At 46.6% G+C, this 21971-nt stretch overlaps 1 protein-coding gene across 1 annotated transcript in view; it reads left to right on the forward strand.

The window, feature by feature from the left end:
• Positions 1–21971, forward strand: part of DCAF13 (DDB1 and CUL4 associated factor 13) — a 272700-nt gene that overhangs the window by 130559 nt on the left and 120170 nt on the right. Inside the window, exon 8 of the mRNA XM_086966098.1 lies at positions 8434–8598. Within this exon, the coding sequence (XP_086822224.1) occupies positions 8434–8598 (165 nt within the window). The remainder of the gene's footprint in view (positions 1–8433; positions 8599–21971) is intronic.

Genomic DNA, 21971 nt, shown 5'->3' on the forward strand with positions numbered 1-21971 from the left:
ACTGGATCCCTCCCTTGCCCCTGGCAGTCCTATGCAAAGTCGGGGGTATTTTCACCTTCTGACAGCTGATATTGGTTCTGCCGAGGACGGTCAAATGTGTTCAATCTCCCTGATCGGTCATTGTTGGTGTCGTTAGTGTGCTCTCGTCCTTGTACTCTATTTCTCGGCCCTCCTGCCACATCCCTGGAGTCCCTATTTCTATTCATCTCTAGCAGAACCGGACACTGGGATTTCCAATGGCCGAACACTTTGCAGAAGGCGCATTGGTCATTGCTAATGTCTCTACGTCCAGTGTGGGGTGTTGGGGTGTGATCTTTAGAAGGTAGATCTCTGGGGGTGGTTGATTGGTAGTTCCCCCTCTGGTGTTCTCGTCCTACCGTTATACCTTGTATCTGGGCTATCATTACCCTTTCTTTTAAATCTTTCTTCTTTTTCTCGGACGCCCTATCATTCTCATTCTTTTGGTGCTCGTAATGCTGAGCCATCTGAAGGATAGCTGCGGGTTTGGAGGGCCCCCAACTACTCTCGCTCGTCTGCAGCTTTTGGGAGACTTCTTGTGTTAGGCCTTTTACGTAATTTTGTACAAACAGGTGCTGTCCGGTTGCGGTGGTCATGTCTTGGCCACTGTAGTCGGAGAACACTGTCTCGAATCGGGAGAAGTATTCTGACACATCTTCCTGCGGTTTCTGTCGACAGGCCGTGACTATCGACCAATCTACCTTTCTTTCTGGGATCAGTGTCTTTAATTTCTGGACTAGTTTGTCTGGGAGTTCCAGTATGTCTTTTACTGGTTTCCTTCCAGGCTCCCGTTGTCTATCTAGTTTACCGAGTTGGTCCCAGGTATGTCCAAACAGATCCGTGTGGTCAGCCTTCCGGATTTGCTTCCACACGTCAGCTGGCAGGCATAACCCAAAGAACAAGTCAATGTCCGCTAAAGTCATTATTGTCGAACCCAAGGCTGTGCCTAATTCGGTATAAAATGCCGTCGGGTTCTTTCTTAAATCGGGCAGGGTTTGTTTGAAGGTTAGGATATCTTGTCGGTCCCATGGTTGGTAAACCCAATTGTACACAACCCTCCCTTTTGCATCTGCATCATTAATATCATCGCTCGTTCCCTTGCCACGTGGCGGGATCCAGTAAGGGGCCGCTTCTCTGATAGGCATCATAGTATTGGCTACTTCTACCGAGGTCGTTTCAGGGACTGTAACCTTGGCTTCTGGTTTTTGTTCCGTGAGATGGCGGGAGACCTCAAGCATCTGCATGAAGAGCTCCGCCGCCTCACGTTCAGTCCCATCTCCAACATCAATCTTCCTATACAGCGTTGTTAGTTTAGCGGGACCCTTACTTTGATACCTATCTTCATATGCGTTCAGGGTGTGGTAGCTGAATCGCAAGATGAAATGCCGTCTGTGGCTGTCGGCATGTGAATTATATACGCTCATTGTATAATCTTCGCTCTCCCTTCGTTCTACTAATGTCTTTGCTATTTTGTCGATCCCATCCCGCTCATCTTTGCTCAACCTATTTGGTCTGGCTGGTGGTTGTTTGCTAGCCTCGGGATCGTCTGACGAAGTTGTTAATGTGGCTGGTGCGGAGGCCGTGAGGGCCGGTGCACTAGCGCCAAGGTCGTTCTCGTTTGCACTTAGGGCCTGCGGGTGTTGTTGGCAGGGGGCATACGGAGGGGGCATGTAGATGATTGGGGGACCTAGTAGTAACTCATCGTTCGCCCGCTGTTTGGAGGGCAATTCAGGGTAGAGCGCAGAGGGGGTCCTAACAGGACATTGGCCTGTCGACCCTGATTCTTGGTTTTGTGTAGCTTCCTTTCTTTCTTTTATTTCCTCTTCTAGTTGCTTTGCGGCCAGGTGGGCTGCCTTTCGTAATTCTTTCCCTATTTTTGCTTCTTCTCTTTTCTTTCGTTGTTCCGTTTCTTTGCGCCACATGCCGATACTGTCGAGCATAGTGGGCGTAGTTTTATTTTTCTGGAGCGCTATTTCTAATGCTTTTATTCTATGATCATCAAAGGAACCTATCAGTGGCCACTGACTTTCAGGGTTCTTTTTTGTATATTTATGCCATAGTTTAGTGTAAGCTATAGCGACTAGTCCATACTTAGTGAACATGTCCTTATTAGGGGTGCCCTCCAGTGGAGCCGGATGGTTCATCTCTAATAAGCGGTCCGGGCTAAACAGGCTACCAACCAGTGGGGAGAAGATAGGCATGACGGATTACAACGGGGACAAAAGTCTGCACTACCTATCTTATCACGGCGGGCAAAGACTAGACAGAATATTTCTATTCTCCGTTGTTTGCCGGCGGTGAATACCTCAAACGAACCAATACCGAACAATCGGTCAATCAAAACAATCAGTGGGGAGAATAAGTGGGCACGAAAAGTTATCGTTACCCACTCTTTCTCTACCTGCAAAGAGAGACCTTGTTCTTCCCTGTTTGCAGACAAAGAATCTCCAGACAATAATCCACGAACGACAGTTCGGGAAACAGTGGGGGAGGAAGATAGGCACGACAGATTACAACGGGACAAAAGTCTGCGTTACCTATCCTTCACTGTTTGCAAAGAGAGAGCCTGTTGTTTTCTCCGTTTGCAGACAGCGAATCTCCAGAGGTTTCAACAAAGCGTAATACTAGTATTATCCAAACAAAACAATCTTTTTCTCAATTCGTCGTGTTTACACGACCTTACCCGGACCGCATGGACGGTTTCCTGTCCTCTGGATCCAGCGCCCGATCGTCCTCTCTCCTTCGTGATGCCCGTGGCACTCCTGATGGTTCCCAGTCAGGACCGTAGATCACTCGAGAGAGGTCTGTTCAGAACTAGTGAAGGTCGGATGATCGGCTGTCAGACGAGGGTCTATCGGACACGAGCTCTTCCCGATCGTTGCAGTCGTTCACTCTGTCGTCGGGACCTCTCCCACTGGATCCACGTGTCGCTGATGGGCCTAACGTTGGGCGCCAATTGTAGAAAAAGGTAGGGCTAGGACCTTTCTCAAGATTTGCCCGGCGCTAATCGCCCTTGTACCATTCAAATTTACCAAGCAATGAGGCAGGCGCCGGAGACCAGAAGGCAGGAAACAGAAGTTTTATTCCGACGGAGCAGAACACATCAGATCAGACAACAAGGTATCGTCTCGAGGTGCTCTAACAGCCTCTCTGAGGCCTGGCCTCTTATACACCGGTTTATGGCATGTGACCTTTCTTTATTACAATCATAACATTGTGAAGTAAGGAAAAAAGGCGTCCCCATAATCCTCGAGTCAATCCCACCCCCATATACCTTCACAATAGAGGTCCTCAACCTGCTGATAAGAGGAGGGGTCATCACGCAGCTGAATGTTTCGCCAAGTCTTAGGATGTGTGCGCCTGATCATATCCCAGGGGGTGGGGAGGCCCTGATCAATAGTGTGTCCTTTGAAGAGGGGCGATTGCATACAATGAGGGGCAGTAAATGGTATCTCCCGGCTTAGGCAATGGCCTCGGGCCTGTGTGGACAGTCGGACATGGGGTAAGGGGTCATCAGAGGAGTGGTATTCATGCCGCGTGGACAATTGAGCGCGGAGGGAAGGTTTATCAACAGAGGGGCATTCATGGGAGGAGAGGAGGTGCTGGTCAGGCGCTGGCGTGACTCCCAAGGACAGGGTCATGCAGAGGGGTTATGCTCATAAGGGGGGAGGGAGGGGGAGCCAGGGTGCGCGGAGGATGCTTGCTGGGCCAGAGGGGCGCGCTGGCGACTGATTGTGGACAGGGAGACCATGATGCCTAAAATGGCGATCGTGCACGTTGTACGTGGGTGACAAGCTGGCGCAGATGATGTTCAGTTCGTAAACTAAAATTCCACAATACACCTACCAGGGAAGGTCAATATAGAAGCAGACAGACTGAGCAGGAAAACAACATTGTCCAATGAGTGGGAACTGAATCAAACAGAAGTGCAAAGAATTTTCAAAAACGGGGGATATCACAAAAGACCTATTTACAACATCCCACAATGCAAAATGCCAAAACTTCACATCCAGGCAGCCTTGCAACCAGTCCCTAGGGAATGCACTTTGGATAGACTGGTCAGGGATATTTGCGTACGCTTTTCCCCCAATGCCATTACTGAACAAGGTGATCAGCAAATGCAAACTCAGCAAAATGACAATGATTCTCATCGCACCACAGTGGGCCTGACAGACTTGGTTCTCTGAACTAATAGAAATTTCACAAGGGACAATGCCCAAACTTCCAAAAAAAAAGAAAAGATTTGCTAACAATGCAAAATGGGAAAGTGCTTCATCCAGAACCAAAGAGCTTAGGCCTATCAGCATGGCTCCTGAAGACTTAGAATTCGCACATCTCAAACTACCAGAAATGCCAATGGCTGGTCTAAGAGAGCTAGGAAACCAACAACAAGAAAATGTTATACAGCGAAATCCAAAAGATACACACAATGGGGTCTTTAAAGGTGTCTTTCAAGAAAGATTACAAAGGAATGACCAGTGCTAAAATACCTGACACATTTACTACAAAGTAAATTATGTTTTACATCACTAGAAGTACACTTAGCAGCAATTGTCGCCTATACGAGAGGGAAAACAGGGAACAGTTTCTTCACCTCACATGTGGTCAAACGGTTCCTAAAAGGAGCAAAAAGAATTGCACCACCTAAAATGGTACCGGCACCAACATGGAATCTGAACATCGTTCAAGCACAAATTATGAAAGCTCCTTTCGGGCCACTACACAAAGCAACGCTACAAATGCTTACAATAAAGACAGCATTTTTAGTGGTAATAATATCCCTACGTAGAGTTAGCAAACTACAGGCACTAACACTAAAGGAACCCAACTTCCAAATACATAGTAACAGGATTGCCATGAGGACAGATCCACAATTCATACCAAAGGTGGTATGAAGATTCCACATAAATCAGAGTAAACAGATACCAAGTTTCTTTCAAACTCCACCGAAAAAAACGGAAAGAGCTTTGCACACACTTGACGCAAGAAGAGCAGTCATGTATTACGTGAAAAGAACTAAAGAATACAGGAAAACAAAACAGTTATTTGTACCGTTTGCAAAATGTTTTCTGGGATGACCAGTAACCAAAAGCACAATTGCAAGCTGGATAGCACAAGCCATACAGTTGTGGCACAAGCAAGCAGGACAAGCTTTACAAGGGGCGCCGTGGGCGCACTCAACAAGGAAGAAAGGAGCAACTATTGCATTTTTTGCAAACACTCCAATTCAAGACATCTGCATGGCTGCAACATGGTCTTCAGTACACACATTCACCAAACGTTACTGTGTGGACATTTAAATGAACAAAGAAGCACAAGTAGGATAAAAGGTCTTACAGCATCTATTTACAAACCAAAGTTCATCTTCCACCCAGCCACCACAAAACTAGCAAACCGCTATAAAGTTTTTGCATTTGTCGCACAAAGTCTACGCACAGCATAGTGAATCCAGAAAAGATTCACGCTGTCGGTATAGTTTTGCAGCTTGAAGAATTTTCTGGATTCACTAGCGAACCCACCCTTCTCCGCCAAGGAAGAGAACTATAAGGAGGAGAATAAACATTTTTTTTTAAAAGAATCCGCAGATGGCTACCAAAGGTGGGAGCTTCCTGAGGAAGCCCGGCGACGTCATAGAAGGGCACTAAATGGTACTATGTCGACGCCCACCAACAAAAAAAAAGAGAGAGAAGAAATACTACAATTCCGGACCCCAACCACTGGATGGCAGAATAATGCACAGCACAGTGAATCCAGAAACTTCTTCAAGCTTCAAAACTAGACTGATGGGTAAGAAACTATTCTTTCTGCATGAAGGAATGGGGGTAGGAAGTGCTCCTCCACAACCCCAGAAAATGAAGCAGACGATGACAAGGCAAAAAGCGGATGACAAGAGCAGACAGGACGTTGTACAGACAAGAGGACTTTAGTGTGGGAATGTTGTGGACACTGAGGATCTGTATACTGCAACCCAAGAAGAAACAGAACTTGAAAGTGCTGAGAACACCAAGTCTCACACCTCATGATTTTTGAGTAGGCTCCCTCCCCTAAAGGAGTCTGAAAGAGGGTTTGTGTCTGTGCTTTGGATTCATTCTGAGTAGTAAAAAGTTAAACTTTGGAGGCGTATGAACCACGTGAGTTTTTTTGTCTTACACATGAATAGAGTTTCTTACCGCATAAAGGCCACCCATTCACACATGGCAGTTCAGTGGAGATACTTGTTAAGGATGACTTCACCACCCTTATTTTGTGCCATTTTTGTGCCTTTCCCTATACCTTTTTCCTCCACTTCCCTTTCCCTCTTCTATCCACCTCTTTTTCGCTTACCACACTAGCCCAGTCCCAAGCTCCACTTTACATATTCTGAGGTTGCCCTGTACCGCTGCCAAGGAATATCAGCACCAAAGCCGTAACCTGCTGTTTTGTTTTTCCAATATCACACCTTGCTTGTTTTTCCGTCTCCCTTTGTATATTGCTCATTTCATCCAACCTCCTGTCCTTCCATTGATTCCCCTTCCCCTATGTAAAGTGTTGACCCCTGCTTAAACACCAGCATCGGTGTACAACACCCTCCTGCTTTGGAGAGAAGAGACCTGTGATGGCAATGGGAGACCCTAATTAAATTATTCCGATGTGGACTCTGTTCAAGAGCTTCATTATATTATTGTGCTTAGTTTTAGGTTTTAGGTCTATTTACAATTGTCACAAAGGGCTTTAATGTTGAAAATGTCTATGCAACATCTAACCTGAGTTAGTCTTTGTGTTTTCACTTTCTCTGTTCATTTTTTTGCCTCACGTTTGAGTAATTATGAGTTGAAAAAAGAAGCAATGTATTTATGACCAATGAATCCTTATTACTTTCCTGAGTGCTTTATATCTATTTAGTTATGTGTAATTTATTCTATCCTTTCCTGTAAAACATCCTGCCATTTATGGGACGTCCGAGTTGCACAAAAATAGACTAAAAATAAAATTTTCTAAAAAAATCCTGTGTGCAAAGATAAAACATTGACACATAAAAGACCATGTATATAGTCAGGCTTGCACACCTTCATATGTATATGAGGCCCGTAGCATATGTGACACTTGCACCCACTCCTATAGTCATGGCAACATCATTTTGATGTTTAAAATATATTTTTAAAAGTCATAACGTACAATTCCCATTATGCAACTATATGCAACTAAAACTTCAAAGCTATCTTATAGTTTTGCACGTTACATGTACCACTTTATAGATATGCACCATACGTGTTACACATGTGCTGGGTGTATGTGTGCCCGCGAATAGTACAATACATAGGAGGTGTAGTTCTGTGCACTGCGTGTGTTATGTGCTGACATCCTGGTGTGAACTTCTAGTCACTCCCATGGCCTTTGTTGCCCGACTATCAAAGTTAGAATCACTCCTGCTGTGACAGACTGCTTCCTAGTGGAAGGGCAAGGCAGAGGGAGAAGGCACTTCTAAAGCAAGCAGCCCCCCAAAAAAACTTAAGACTCAGCCTCTAAATCACATGGAAAACGACTACAAGGGTATCTCCCGGCCCCCAAAATTGCCAACTGTCAAGCAGCCAGTCTGGCTGTCCGAAGAAGAGAAGCTTAGCAAGATTTTTTCCTGTGACCAGGACTGGGTTCCGAGGCCTGCCAGCCACCCAAATGGATGGGGGGCGTTACCCAGGGGGTTCAAGATAACCTTCTCCCATGGAGGCATAGCTGAGTTAATGTTTATGACCACCTAACTTGCTTAGCATAGCTTCATGGAGATGGCCCCTGTACAGATTTGAATCAAACCTATGTAATTAATAAAAATTAGATTGTCTTAACACTACTTTTGTTGAGCCCCTGTGGTCTTACAGCAACTGTTAACGATTTTTAGAGAGCATAGACATTTATCTTGCTTAGAAGTGATAAAAGCCAAACTATGTTTACTTGGGGCGTGGGATTCTAAGGGCACCCGTGGCGCATGCACTGAAATAGATTTCCACTAATGTAAGTTTCCATGTGAAGGAAAAGTATTTTGAAAATGCGCGTTTTCCCCATTGCAGACAGGCTGCAAATAAAGAAGCAGGCCTGACTGACAAACGGAAGCGAAATTAAGTAAATCCCGTATTTTCCAGATGTAGGCTTGGAACTTTCACGACTAGGAAAGTCACAATATATGTTTTGCATAGGCCTTTATAAATGAAATCGTGGAGGTGAAAGGCGTGGAGGTTGGGGTGTGGCGGCTCCAGCGCGGAGTAGCACAGTTGATAGTGAGGGTTGAAACTCAGTATATTTAGGCTACAACAGCTAAAGTGAAGCCCAAATGCACCGCACATTAATAACTTTTCCCATGTTGCCTCTGTGGTCCAATTATGTGTTCTTTTGTTTACCAAGTGGGATTTTCTTAATTGCTTCCCTCTTTCTTTCTTTTGGCAGCCTGTACACCTTTGACATGCGCTTCCTTGACAACCCCATCATGGTGCACATGGACCACGTGTCTGCGGTGCTGGACGTCGACTATTCTCCCACCGGGAAGGAGTTTGTGTCTGCGAGCTTTGATAAATCTATTCGCATCTTCCCCGCAGACAAAGGTCACAGCAGGTCAGTGCTTTGTCGAACACGTCATCTTTTTTTGAAATTCAAAAGGGTTCCGCTCTCCCTCATTAACACCCGCAATCAATGGGCTCCCCTGGCGTGGCGCGAGGGGGCTCGCGCTCCACAGACCATTAAAAGAACGATGAATCACCTCTCCTCTTCACTCTTTGATGATTTATTTATGACAGGACATTTGTGTTAATTGCGCGTTGTGGTTTCCTAATAAGGTCGATCTTTGGGAAATTTGATTTCTGGAAAATGTTTTCTGCTCTACCTAAACCCCCAGGGATACTTCTGGGCCTGCTGTGCCTTTGTATTTCTTTTTGTTTTGTTGTTTCTTCTAAACTTTTTTTCTGTAATGAAACTAGTCTAGTTCAGAGTGTTATCTTAGAGAGGTGTCCTCGTGCAGAGCAGTGCTTTCCTCAGCTTCTTTATACAGACATGGCACTGCCCCACCATGTGTAATATCTCTGGGTTTTCCGAATGTGCTGGCACACGAGTACTGCCGTTTTGCCTGTTTGATATGGGTAAATGTTTATGTAATTGCCAAATGACTTAAGTTTATTGCTTACGGGTAGTGATCTGACAATACGGATCAGAATATATTTCACATTATTTATTAACTATATCAGCTATTCTTAACATTTTGACTTCTGTGGACCTCACTGAATTATTACTGAAAGCCAGGGATCCCCGCCGAGTCATTATTGGAAGCAAGGGACCCCTGGCCTAAGCAGTTTTACGATTTAAATCTAAAAACAATACATACAAATATACATCAGACTAAAACACAAATTATTGAATATTTTATTTAATTAACATTAGGGAAATCTAATTCTTTTAAGGGGAAGGTTAGAGCGTTTCTAAATCTGTTTTAAAAAAAGACGAGGAGAGATTCTTCTACCGCATGCTCTTTCTTCTTCATCCAGCGTCTATACCATGGGTACTCACAAACCTTTTCCCAGGGGCCAAAAAGTATGGTCTGTGATGTGGCTGAGGGCAGCATTGATGCCAGTGGGGTGGTGGTGATGGGTCAGGGTAGTGATTGGTGGTAATGGGTGCAGGGGAAGCGAAGCATATACATCCAGTAGCTGAAGTGCCCAATATGAAACTAGAAACCTTGTATTAATCCTGGCTTCCCCACGTCACCAAATTGCGAGATCGTAGGCAGTTGTTTTACTTCACTTTCCCTCCTTTTTCTGGTCCTCTGAAGCTTGTTTCCAGTCCAGGGAAGACATGGGTTGGCAGTTCGGGCTGGACTGTTCCCATGAGGCGCAGGGTCAGACTGATTTGCATATAGCCATGTCTGAACTGGGGTGGCAGAGTGGGCTAAAGAACGGTGATGGATTAAACCCAGATCTTTTGACTGGGTGTGAGTGTTTGATTGGTTCAGATGCTCCGTCCATTACTACCCCCTTTTGTACCGCTTTTGGCCGCCATAAGTGTGGCAGGGTATGCTCAGACGTGAGTCCCTTGCTCACTTTGCCACTGGATTCAAGCAAGCCGGGCTGAAGACTGCTGGAATGCCAGAAACCGGTCCTCGGAAGCTTGTTTCCGGTCCAAGGAAGGCATGGCTTGGCAGTTCGCGCTGGACTGTTCCCATGAGGCACAGGGTCAGACTGATTTGCATATAGCCATGTCTGAACTGGGGTGGCAGAGTGGGCTAAAGAACGGTGATGAATTAAACCCAGATCTTTTGACTGGGTGTGAGTGTTTGATTGGTTCAGATGCTCCGTCCATTACTACCCCCTTTTGTACCGCTTTTGGCCGCCATAAGTGTGGCAGGGTATGCTCAGACGTGAGTCCCTTGCTCACTTTGCCACTGGATTCAAGCAAGCCGGGCTGAAGACTGCTGGAATGCCAGAAACCGGTCCTCGGAAGCTTGTTTCCGGTCCAAGGAAGGCATGGCTTGGCAGTTCGCGCTGGACTGTTCCCATGAGGCACAGGGTCAGACTGATTTGCATATAGCCATGTCTGAACTGGGGTGGCAGAGTGGGCTAAAGAACGGTGATGAATTAAACCCAGATCTTTTGACTGGGTGTGAGTGTTTGATTGGTTCAAATGCTCCGTCCATTACCACCCCCTTTTGTACCGCTTTTGGAGGGATAAGCAGCACACTGGTGAAAAAACGCACTGTGGCAAATGCATCACGGATGGGACCTGGGTGAACAGCACATGAGCGATAGAGATATAGCACGGAGCACAGTGTAATGGGGAAGAGAAGTACGTTAGAGAGATGGCTAAAAAGCACATGCATTCTCATAGACTCCTTAACCAAAAAGAAAACGGCATTAGGACCTACTGCCTTTGCAAATGGTTTTTAGCCATGCTGTACAGCATCCTGATGCTGCTCAGCATGGCTAAAGAATACAAAAACAGGTGCTGTGACGCAGGAGTCACGTCATTTAGTAGGCGCACACTTCAAATGCGTGTGCACACAAAAAGAGTATTGGTAGGGGAAACATCACAAAGGACGAAGATGGTGAATACAACACGGATGGAGCGGGTGGCGTAAAGCAACATGAAGCACTGGTGGGGAGCAACACGGAGGGTGGGAGACAGAAGCAGCACAGGGTGGGAGAAGAAGCAACTGGTGAGAGCGGAACATGGAGTGTGCAAGGGAAGGGGAAAAGTCCATGGACGGCAAAGAGCAACATAGAGTGTGAGAAAAGTATGTGAGGGAGACAGCTGGAAAACACATGCCCTCTCACAGAGAGCATAACTCAAAAGTGAAAGAGTAGTGCATGAAAAGCAAGCAATAGACGGACACCAGTATTGCGTCCATGTTGCAAAGGAAGGACATACATTGTAAGAGGAAGGAGAGCCAACAGAAGCTAACCAATTAAAAAAATAAGCAAATGAGTAACAGTAAAGTCAACCAATGATGAGCAGTGGGCATGCTCTGAGCCTACTGTAGGTTTTTTCGCCAAAAGGCAGCTTGTGCCGTCTGGAAGGCAAGACTTTAAAACGTAGTGCTTGAATAGTAAGCAGTAGAAGGACACAAGCAATGAGGCCATGTTTCAGGTGAGGGACAAACACAAGAAGAGGACGGAAAGCCTGCACAAGTTAACAAATAAAAAGCAAGTATATGTGAGTGACAAAGCCAACCAATGGTAAGCAGTTAGTGGGCCCCAGGCATACTAGAATGCTGACAAGAAGTCTTTTCACGAACAGGCAACTTGGGCTGCCTGGTAAGCAAGAGCTAAAAAGCATAAGCAGCATGGTTCAAACTTACATTAGTATATAAAAATAAGCAATTTGTCCCTCCTGCAAACTTCCTTTAGAGGCAGTCATCTTTACACATTGATGTAGGATACGCTCTGCTCACTAGTCTCCCTGGGCCTTATCAGTGTGAGTTTAGTACATTCTTCAGACAGCTGTTTGACTAAACACAAAAGAAAAAAATTCAATAACATCTCTCCTCCCCCAAAAAACCACTCCCTCTTGTTGTGTTGTGTGACCTATAAGACACTGTCTCTGAGTAAACTGGACTGCACTGCTTTTAAGTTCCACTGATCCAGTGGCACCAAGACTACCAGAAGCACCTTCCTGGCAAGGCTGAAACTACACATGACTCCCAAAGAATTCACACACGAGCAGGCTTTCTCTGACAGTCAAGGACAAAGGTCTTCAAACTTTTTTTGCACTCAGCCCCCAAAAGCAAATATTTTGAAGTTGAGAACCCCTCCAAAATGTATGGCAAGGTTTGGGGAAATGGGATGGGCAGAGGATGGAGCCTATAAGATCATTTCAGGGAGACTTTTTCTGTAGCTCATAATCAACAATAAATGAGAAAAATCATCAAACAAAACATTGATATACCCCAAAACTCGATACCACATAATTAGGTTGTTGTAAGCTTCTTGTACTCCTTGGGCCCAATGCAATTGCATCTTCACCCTACTGATAGCTGTAGCCCTGAGTATCAGGCTATCTCCTCTGTCTTTTTCACATTTTCGCCACCATACCTGAACATCACTGCAATCTTGAAACAGACTCTTTGTCCCTTTTTGATTTTTAAATAGCATTACCTCGGCTCAAGGGAATTGGTGTGCTGCACATGAGCACCAGTTATATTGTACAAGGTCAGATTCATTTTTGATAAGGCACAGGGACATTACATGATTTGTTGGGAATCACTGGATGTTGAGCCAACATCTGGCCTTTGCAACTGATTCCCTAGTTCCTAATTCGGCAGCTGACACTGTTATTCTGCATCTCCTCCCTTTCAGAATTTTTTTTACTTCCATGTGTTGTCCCCCTTTCTGCAGCAGATGCACCCTCGGCCCTAATGCTAGCAAGGAAAATGCCCCATACACTTTTTTCAAAAAACAACAGTCACAGTTGTGATACAGTGGACCCCTGAAACCCCTGGACCTTAGTGCAACCTCACCTGTTTCACTAGTGACAGCTACCGCCTTGCGAAGAGGGCTGTCTCCTTTGCCCTTTGTTAAAAACATGGGTTCCCATCTAGCCACTCCCACCCTCCCTACAATCTTTCTGATGTTTAAACGACAATGTCTCCTCTCCTCCAGTTTTCCTCTCACCTAGGCCAATAGTTTCCCCCCTAACATTTTACCTTCAACTTCGTTTTTGCTGACTTTAGGACTCTGCTCACTTTACCGCTGCTAACCTGTGACTAAGTGCTTGTGCTCTCTCCTTAAAACATGGTAAAATTGTCTAACATCCAATTGGCATATTTAATTTACTTGTAAGTCCCTCGTAAGTTGCACTACCTGTTTCCTGAGGCGTGAAAATGAAATTTTTCTAGGGGGCTGCCAGCACTGGTTGTGCTGGCACACTTAAGTAGCACATTAAACATGTCTTAGGCCTGCAATTGCAGCCTATGTGTGCAGTTTTAAACTGCTACTCGACCTGGTAACACAAACCTTTTGCCGGCCCAAACCTTCCCTTTTAATACATATGTCACCCCTAGGGTAGGCCCTGGACAGCCCAGAGTGCAATGTATTTAAAAGGTAGGACATGTACTTTTAAGTTGTACATGTCCTGGTAGTGAAAAACCCTTACATTTGTTTTTCACTACTGTAAGGCCTACCTCTCCCATAAGATAAGTTTGGAGTTTCCTTGTGACCTTTTAATGAGCTCTAATTTTCAAATGGGAACAGGTTACCAGTTTGTTTGGTGTCTTGGTATTGTAATGAAAAATCGTATCTCATGATGGTGGATTTTCAGTTGCAATTCTGAAAATGCCACTTTTTAGTAAGTTTAGTGACAAGGAAAGTACCCAACCGTCACATTTCCAGTGCTGTAATGAATTGAACAGACTAAGGTCATACCATACAACTTTTCATTTCTACTTTAAAGGCTGTTGCCCACTGTGTATACATTTCTAGGATGCAGGGGCAATGCATTTTTTCTACTTGCTTCCTACAGTGAGTACATTTTCAAGAATTACATTGACCCAGTAGAAATAGACCAGTCTATTTCTACTGGGTCAATGTAATTCTTGAAAATGTATTCACTGTAGGGAGCAAGTAGAAAAGTTGTAAGGTACAATTATCCACATGGTTGTTGCATCCAATAGTGACTGGATTTAACCTGAATGTAATTTCATTTATGTAATATGTATACATTGTCAGTGTAAATTGTTTGTTTAGTAAATGTAAATGTTTGTGAAGGTGGTGTGCCTTATGGATTGACATGCTTTACAAATTAAATGAATCGGTTAAAAAACAAGTCTTAAAAGAGAAGCTAATAAATTCTCAAGACCATTCGAAACTGCGAATGACCGTAGTCTGTTAAATTCATTACAGCACTGGAAATGTGACAGTTGGGTCCTTTCTTTGTCACTAAATTGTTAAGGCCCTACCCAGCCACCTTAAGGCCAGTCCTCCCCTTTGTTCTCGCCTTTAGAAAGTTGGCATTTTCCTCCTTAGCCAGTTAGTGCCCTGCAGCTTGTCCCTGGGTCCCAACTGGCTGTAGTTGGGCTTTGTGTATTCCTCCTAGATAGCCACACACAATAGAGAGCTTTTGTGTGGCTGAACACGCCATCACTGGCAGAGTGGGATGCAGAGCTGGGCTCAGCCCTAGTTATACTTGAATAGGCTGTGCCTCTCCTCCACACAAATAGCTACATTCCTCCTGTAGTTAGTCTGGATCCAGGAGACAGGGAAGGCAGGATGCCTGCGGACTTCAAAGGGAAACTTCTAGAAGCTTCTCCCACTTCAAGAGAAGGCCTAGGTATAAATATTGAACTCCAAACGTCAACTCTACAGTACACTTCTGGACCTGTTGATTCTCTGCCAGGAAGGACTGTTGTGCTGTTGAAAGGACTGCCACTCTGCCGGACTGCTGCTCTGCTGACTTGGCTTGCTACCTGTTGCCCTCTTACCTGGTGAGTAGAACATGACCATCATCTGTTGAACCCAGAATGACTCAAAGGGTTCATTGACCGACTTCCTGACTTGAGCTTCAGGGACAGAAGGCTCCTACAACCTCGACCCCAGCACCTGGATTCTGCCATCAGTGAGTCTACCCTACCAAGTGGTGCCACCTCAGTCCCGTTCCTTTGGAAGTGGGCCTAAGGTGTGTGTTCTGCTAGCTTTGTGAATCCAGTGGAGCCACCGTATCTTCTCTGCTGGGCAGGCACAACCCCTAGTAGAACCAACGCATCCTCACCGTTGCGTGGATCTTCCTTATCAGAACTGGCGCTGCGCGACGCATCCTCGGTCCAGGCCCTATGATCCCTTATCGACTGCAGCCTTGAAACAGACTCCGCTTCACAACTTCTTGGAACTAATGCATCATCCGACTGCGCAATGCATCCTCAATGCCGGGCTTCGCATCTAAAGCCCTCGTCCATGGATCCTCAATGACGAAACAGGACCTCACATTGCAGCTTCATCGCATCTTAGAACCGCAACGCTCTGCAAACCACGATTTAAGATGCTTTCTCCAGCAGCCCTAACTGGGTCCCTGTAGCTAGCCCACTCTCCATTGCAGTTAGCCTGAACTTGTGACTTTGTTCTGGCCTGGTGCGACCAGATACGCACATTCCATTTTGTGCTTTTTGGCACTATTTTCACAAACATCTTTAAACTTGCATATCTCCGGTTCTAATAATTGTTTTTTTGTCCTTTTGGTCTCATTTTATTTCTTAAAAGCAACTCTACTGTTCTAATCTGGTGTGCGATTCTTTTTGTATGGTGTTTTCACTTTATTACTTTTAGAAGTATTGTGCAAATAATGTACTTATTGCCTCTGAATTACGCCTGACTGTTCTATACTAAGCCACTAGAGTGTTGAGCACAGTAACATTTATGGTTGACTTGGCCTCACCCTGGCAAGTATTGTGAGTACTGGTTGACCAGGATTCACTTCCCTGTCAACCAACAACCCGATTTCTCACAGATTAATACTAGTGAATGGGCCTCAACAACCCCATTTTCGTATTAAGTCCGACATATTTGGGGTGCAGTGGCCACTCACCCCCCTGATCGCACTGCCAAAGCAACAGCTGCACAAATGGTAGTAAAGGACTTAAAAAAAAAAAGCCCCCTATATAGTGCCATCCTTCCAGATGGGCTTCTCTCAGAAGAAGCTATGACTGTCCATTTGTAAACAAAAAATGAGGACCCACGTCTCCTTGATACTATCCATGGATCTTGCTGCTCTCCTCTTTCTCCTGAGCTATTACCTGAAATCTGGAGGATCTGGTCTTTGCATCTGAACACAGCCTTGCTGGTCTTCTCTGCCACCTCCTGAGCTCACCCTTTTTCAAATACAACCATACCTTTAAGGCAGGGTCATTGGAATAAACGTGGCAGGTGAAGACCACATTATGTGTAAGTGCTTTTATATATATTTTTTTAAACTCTTTATTCATGACTGAAAAAGAAATACAACCGTATCTCAAGGCCACATATACATTAAAGTCAGTATTTTCACTTTTCCTCCCGTATAATACAAATGACAACTTCTGCCTCTGTAGCCGGTCATTCTCAATCATCAGATAGTAGAACGCGAAACAGTTGTCCCAGTCGAATGTGGCCTGTTACATACACCATCTATGCAAAAAAGGTCGTCAATATGTACACCAGTGTAGTCATGAAAACTTAAAAGTCCCCCCCCCCCCCTATTCCCACCCCCAACTGTTCCCCACCCCGATCCCTCCCCTCTCCTGGTCGCTTTAGTATCCTCCAAGGGACTTCCTCCTAGCATACAATACAAACTTTTAATCTGCCGTGCAGGGGTTTCAAATAACATGCGCTCCTCCTTGTACACCGGGGTCCATCGCAGTTGAAGCCCTACTGCACAGGCTAATTATTGCGACCCGCTTCCTGTGAGGGTATCAAGTCTAGCCCCTCTAACTCCAATAACATGGCCTCCCATTCCATCGCTATGGGATGCTTTCTCTGACCCCTCTCCTCTTCCCTCCTTAGAGCTGCACCCTCTGCCCGACCCCACTGCACTAGATCCGTTTGCCACGTGGTTAACCTAGGAGGCCTGGGGGATTTCCATCTCATCGTCAGTACCCTAACTGCCAGAAGAAGAGCCAGGTCCAGGAATCTCAGTTTAGCTTTCAGTGTTTTGGATCGTTTACGAAGCCCTATCAGGCAACACAGAGCCTCCACCGGCACCGGTAGGTGCGTGATTGTATGGAGCACTTGGCATATCTCAACCCAATAGCCCTGTAGTCGTGGGCAGGACCACGGCATGTGGATGAAACCCGCATCATCTCCCTTACAGCGCGGACAACCATGCGAGGAATACAGAAACCTGCGATGTAACCTCTTAGGAGTTAGGTATGCCCTATGGAGCATCATTGCCTGTATGAATTTTAATTTGACATTACACGTCACACGTTTGGGATGCTCTAGTATAGTCTGCCATGCCTTGTCTGTTAATTCTGAGTCTTTATCCTGAGCCCAGGTCGCCCTAAGGGTAGTGAGCGAGATTTCTACGTGTTCTCTAACTACGTGTATAGCCATCGTACCAGGTGTCCTCCCGCTCCCATGTAAAACAATAAATGAACCAATTCGTGTTGCATAGGCTTGAGCCGTTGTGGTGCCCAAGTATTCTGAATGTAATATGTCACTGTAGCATGCAATAGGTATAATCTAGGAGGAACACCCGTGACCTGTAAAAAGGATTCGTGATCTAACAGGGTCTCATCCCCAAAAAAGGCACCTATCTCCATCTATCCCGTTCTCAGTCCAGTGACGCAGTGTATGTCGTGTAAGCCTACCCTGCGGCGTCGGAATTCCCAACAAGGGAATATTCGCAGCATACGGTGTCACTGAAGAAGTATATGACAAGGCCTTCCTCCAGCAGAATAGGGCCGTGCGCAGAAGAGGGTGACACTGGGGGAAGCCGACTCTTCGGTAATAACAAGGAGTGAAGTTCCCCGCGGTCTAGACGGTCCGTCGTAAAGTCAATCTCATGTAGGTTTCTGCCCGCGATCCAATATAAAGCCATTGAAGTTGACTGCCATAATAATATCCCCGAAAGTCTGGGACACCAAGTCCTCCCGACCTAGTCCCTAATTGAAGTTTACAGAGACTAATGCGCCTAAGGCCGGTACCCCAAATAAGACAAATCAAGAGCGTGTTTAATCTGTTAAAAATATGTTGAGGGAGATTTACTGGCAAATTCACAAAATAATACAACAGGCGGGGAAACATAACCATTTTGGAGATCGCAATTCTGCCCATGACGGACAGGGGTAAAAAGTCCAGAATCCGACACTACTGCGGAGCCGTGTAATAGCTCGTCTGATATTACCGTCTATTTTGTCCTCTGGCGACCTATACACCTGTATCCCTGCCGGGCTTGGGTATCGATGTAACAAGAGCCTGCATTGTCGATGCCGGTAAATGACCTTCCTCAAACGTCACTTTGTACACCATATAAAGAATCGGCACTAAGGTGTCCAAGTAGGTTGAGTAAAATTCTACTGGGAGCCCATCCATACCGGGCGTTTTGTTACGGTTGAGGTTCTTGATTGCAGCACGTATCTCATGCTGCGTGATAGGGCCATCAAGTGCCTTCTGTGTGTCAGCCGTCAGAACCGGAAAGGGAAGGTCGCTCAGAAACTCGGTCAACTGTACCGGGTCCCCCAAGCCAAAGGGTGCATATAGAGCTTTCAAATGGTCAAAAAACGACACATTAATCTCGAATTGCGTACGGACCAGGGTACCCGACGGGTTGTATATCTGAGTTATGATCGGCGGGTCCGGTTGGCCCCGTATCAGTCGGGCCAGTAGTGTACCGGACCTGTCTGCATCGGTGTGCTGGCGGCGCAGGTATTCCTTGTAGTCCATGGTTCGCAGTGTTTCCAACACCTCTGCGTGTTCAATGTAGCCTACCTGTAAATCAACCTTTTTTCCAGGGTCCGTATCGGCCTCCCGTTCTAGTACCTTCAGACGGTCCTCCACCTCGCAAAGTTTTCTGTGAATTTCCTGCCTGGCCCCCACTAATTGCCCTATCGCCGCTCCCCTAATCACTACCTTCATGGCATCCCACACTACCAGATTTGAGGAAGCAGAATCCCAGTTTTCCCTGAAATAATTAGTGAGAGTAGCAGACGATGACGTCCGGAAGGGGCCATCTTCCAGAAGTAGTGGGTTAAGTCTCCAGGTAGGTACCGGAGCCGGCACCCTACCCCAGAGAAAAGTGCGCATCAAAGGCCTATGATCGGAGAATGTTTTAGACCGGTATTCTGATTTCCCCACTTTCGTAACTATTGATCTGGAGCACAAGAACCGGTCAATTCCAGTGTGTAAGTTGTGTATGGGGGAATAATAAGAATACTCCTTATGTGTAGGGTACAATCCACGCCATGTATCTTCCAACCTCAGCCCTCCGCCCAGGCCGTGAACAGGTCAGTCAGCTTAGACGCTCCAGCTGCTTTGAGAGGGGGGTGCGATCTATCTAGGCCCAAGTCCAATACCGCGTTCCAGTCCCCGCCTAGTATCCAGGGGATTCTGACCCAGTTGTATAGTGCCAAACCCATTTTTTGTAGAAACCTGTCCTTATCATAATTCGGGGCATATATTCTACCGAACACTACCAATGTCCCATCCAAAGTACCCATCACCACAATATAGCGGCCCTGATCGTCTACTCTCTTCTCAATTTCCACGATTGGCGTCCCATGTCGGATTCAAATAGTCGCCCCCCTGGAGAAGGCTGAGTATGTTGTGGAATAAATAGTACCCCTCCACCACCTCCTCAAGTTCTGAGCTTCTGCTTCCGTGAGGTGGGACTCTTGAAGGAATGCAACCTGTGTGTGATGTCTAAGGAGAAATGAGTGCATCCGAGGGCGTTTCTGTATTGCCCCAAGTCCACGCACATTCCAGGTAAGAAATCTGTATGACCCTGCAGTCTCAGCCATGATCACTATCTATCAAGCATAGGAGTAGCAATAGTCCCATCGTATTACCCCATGCAAAAAGCGACCAGGAGACCTCGTACCCCAAAAACAACTCTGGAAACAAAACAAACTTGGCACAGCAGGACAACAATGCTGGGCCCAACAGTAGAACAGCAAACAGATAGGCCCAAAGTTTGGTGCATACACCGATGGGGGGTGGCTAAGCACTAGTACAGTCATCTCACCGTCCACACCGAGCACCGCTGGCTCAACGGCATTCCATCCCGGGGGCAATAATAAGGATATACTAACAATCCATGAGTGGGGATTTGATTTCGGAGAAAGCGGGCAGTTCGTGGAGGGCTAGCCTCGACCAGGATCACTCTCAATGCCCAGACTCAATGGGGAAGGAACCTAAAGGTGTCCCACTCGTCATAGTGGAGTGGTGTGGCTCGCTGGTTAGAGGCAGCAGACCCAGAAGCAGAGAACGGCCCGGGACCAGGGTTCAATTCCCGACGTGGCAGGGTCGTGGACCAGGGTCAGCTGACTCGATAATTCTCGCCTCGGTGCCTACTCTAACCAGGGATCACACTCGGCAACTCTGGGCATTAGCTTGCCTCATCTCTACAACGGCCCCCCACATTTTCCGGGGATGCCTGGTTTCACCTTGGAGATACCCAGTAGGGACCATCTCACAGGGATAGCCAGGACGGGTTCCCCAACGGTCTACAGCGCCACGACGCCTCAGGGCAGCAGTGCGCTTTACAAGACACATTACATTACATTACATTACATCCCAGTCCTAAACTGCAGTTCCCCATCACAGTGGACACACAAAATCAAAAAAGGATATATAAAACAATAGTCAGTTATCACATCTTAAAGGATACCATGAGTCACAACATTGTAGTTCCGCACCGAGTTGGTCGGTCCATCTCTTTCAATTATCTAGCATGTCGTCCGCAGCTCGGGCGTGATGGTGGGGAACAAGACTGCGCTGTGGTCCGAATCGGAATGGAGCATGCTATCCTCTGACTCCGTCGCAATTTTCTCCGTGTCCTCTCGGAATGTGCCGACCATCGCCAGCGCTCCAAGTTTGTCTTTCTTCTGCTGCTCCCGTCGCCCTCCTGCCCATCCCTGGGGATCCCCCATCCTCGCGTCCCGAGTCACCTCTCGAGCCGTGGGCGGCTCTCTCCTGGGTAGAGTCCTGGCTTTCCCCTATGCCCATCACCTCCAGCCACTCCTCAGCATCCGAGGGACTTTAAAAAAAAGTGTGTCTTCCTCTCATGTATGATCTTCAACCAGGCAGGAAAAAGAAGTGCGTATTTCAGCTTGGCCTTCTGGAGCATTTTCTTCAACGCCAGATATGAAGAGCGCTGTTTCTAGACCATTGTCATGTAATCCGGATATAGGGGCACCCGATGGTTTTCATACTGTATAAGGGACTTCTCGCGAGCCTTATGCAGCAGAACATCTCTATCTCGATAATTGAGTATCTTCACTATCAGCGGACGGGGCGGTCGGCCCGGTCCAGGTCGGCCCGTCTGAATCATATGCGCCCGCTCCACACAGAAGTATGACGATAATCCTTCGGTAGCAACGTGGTCTCGGAACCATTGTTCCATGAAGTCTGCGGCACGTGACCCCTCACAGCGCTCCGGCAGACCTATGACGGGTTTATTATTGCGGCGGTTTCTTCCTTCCACGTCCTCCACCCGGTCCATCAATGAGGTGACCTGCTGCTGCAATTGTTGTATAGAAGTTGAGTGGTCCGCCACCGTCGGCGTGAGGTCTGCAAGAACAAGGCCCTGGTCCTTCACCTTATCCGCCAGCTTACCATGATCTGATTTCAGTAGGGACAGATTAGTAGTAAGGGCCCCCAGCTGTTGTTCCATCGCCGATCTGGACTCTCTTATTTCCTTCAGGATTAAATCTAGTTTGTCTGTCGGTTGCTCCCCGTTAGGAACAGCCTCTGCAGCTCCCGGTAGGGCCCGTCCATCTCCGGCACCCACCATAGCTCGCGTTGCCTCAGGGTCTCCCTGGC

The sequence above is a fragment of the Lissotriton vulgaris genome, chromosome 4_1 (assembly GCF_964263255.1).
Source record: "Lissotriton vulgaris chromosome 4_1, aLisVul1.2, whole genome shotgun sequence".
Taxonomy (NCBI): Eukaryota; Metazoa; Chordata; class Amphibia; order Caudata; family Salamandridae; genus Lissotriton; species Lissotriton vulgaris.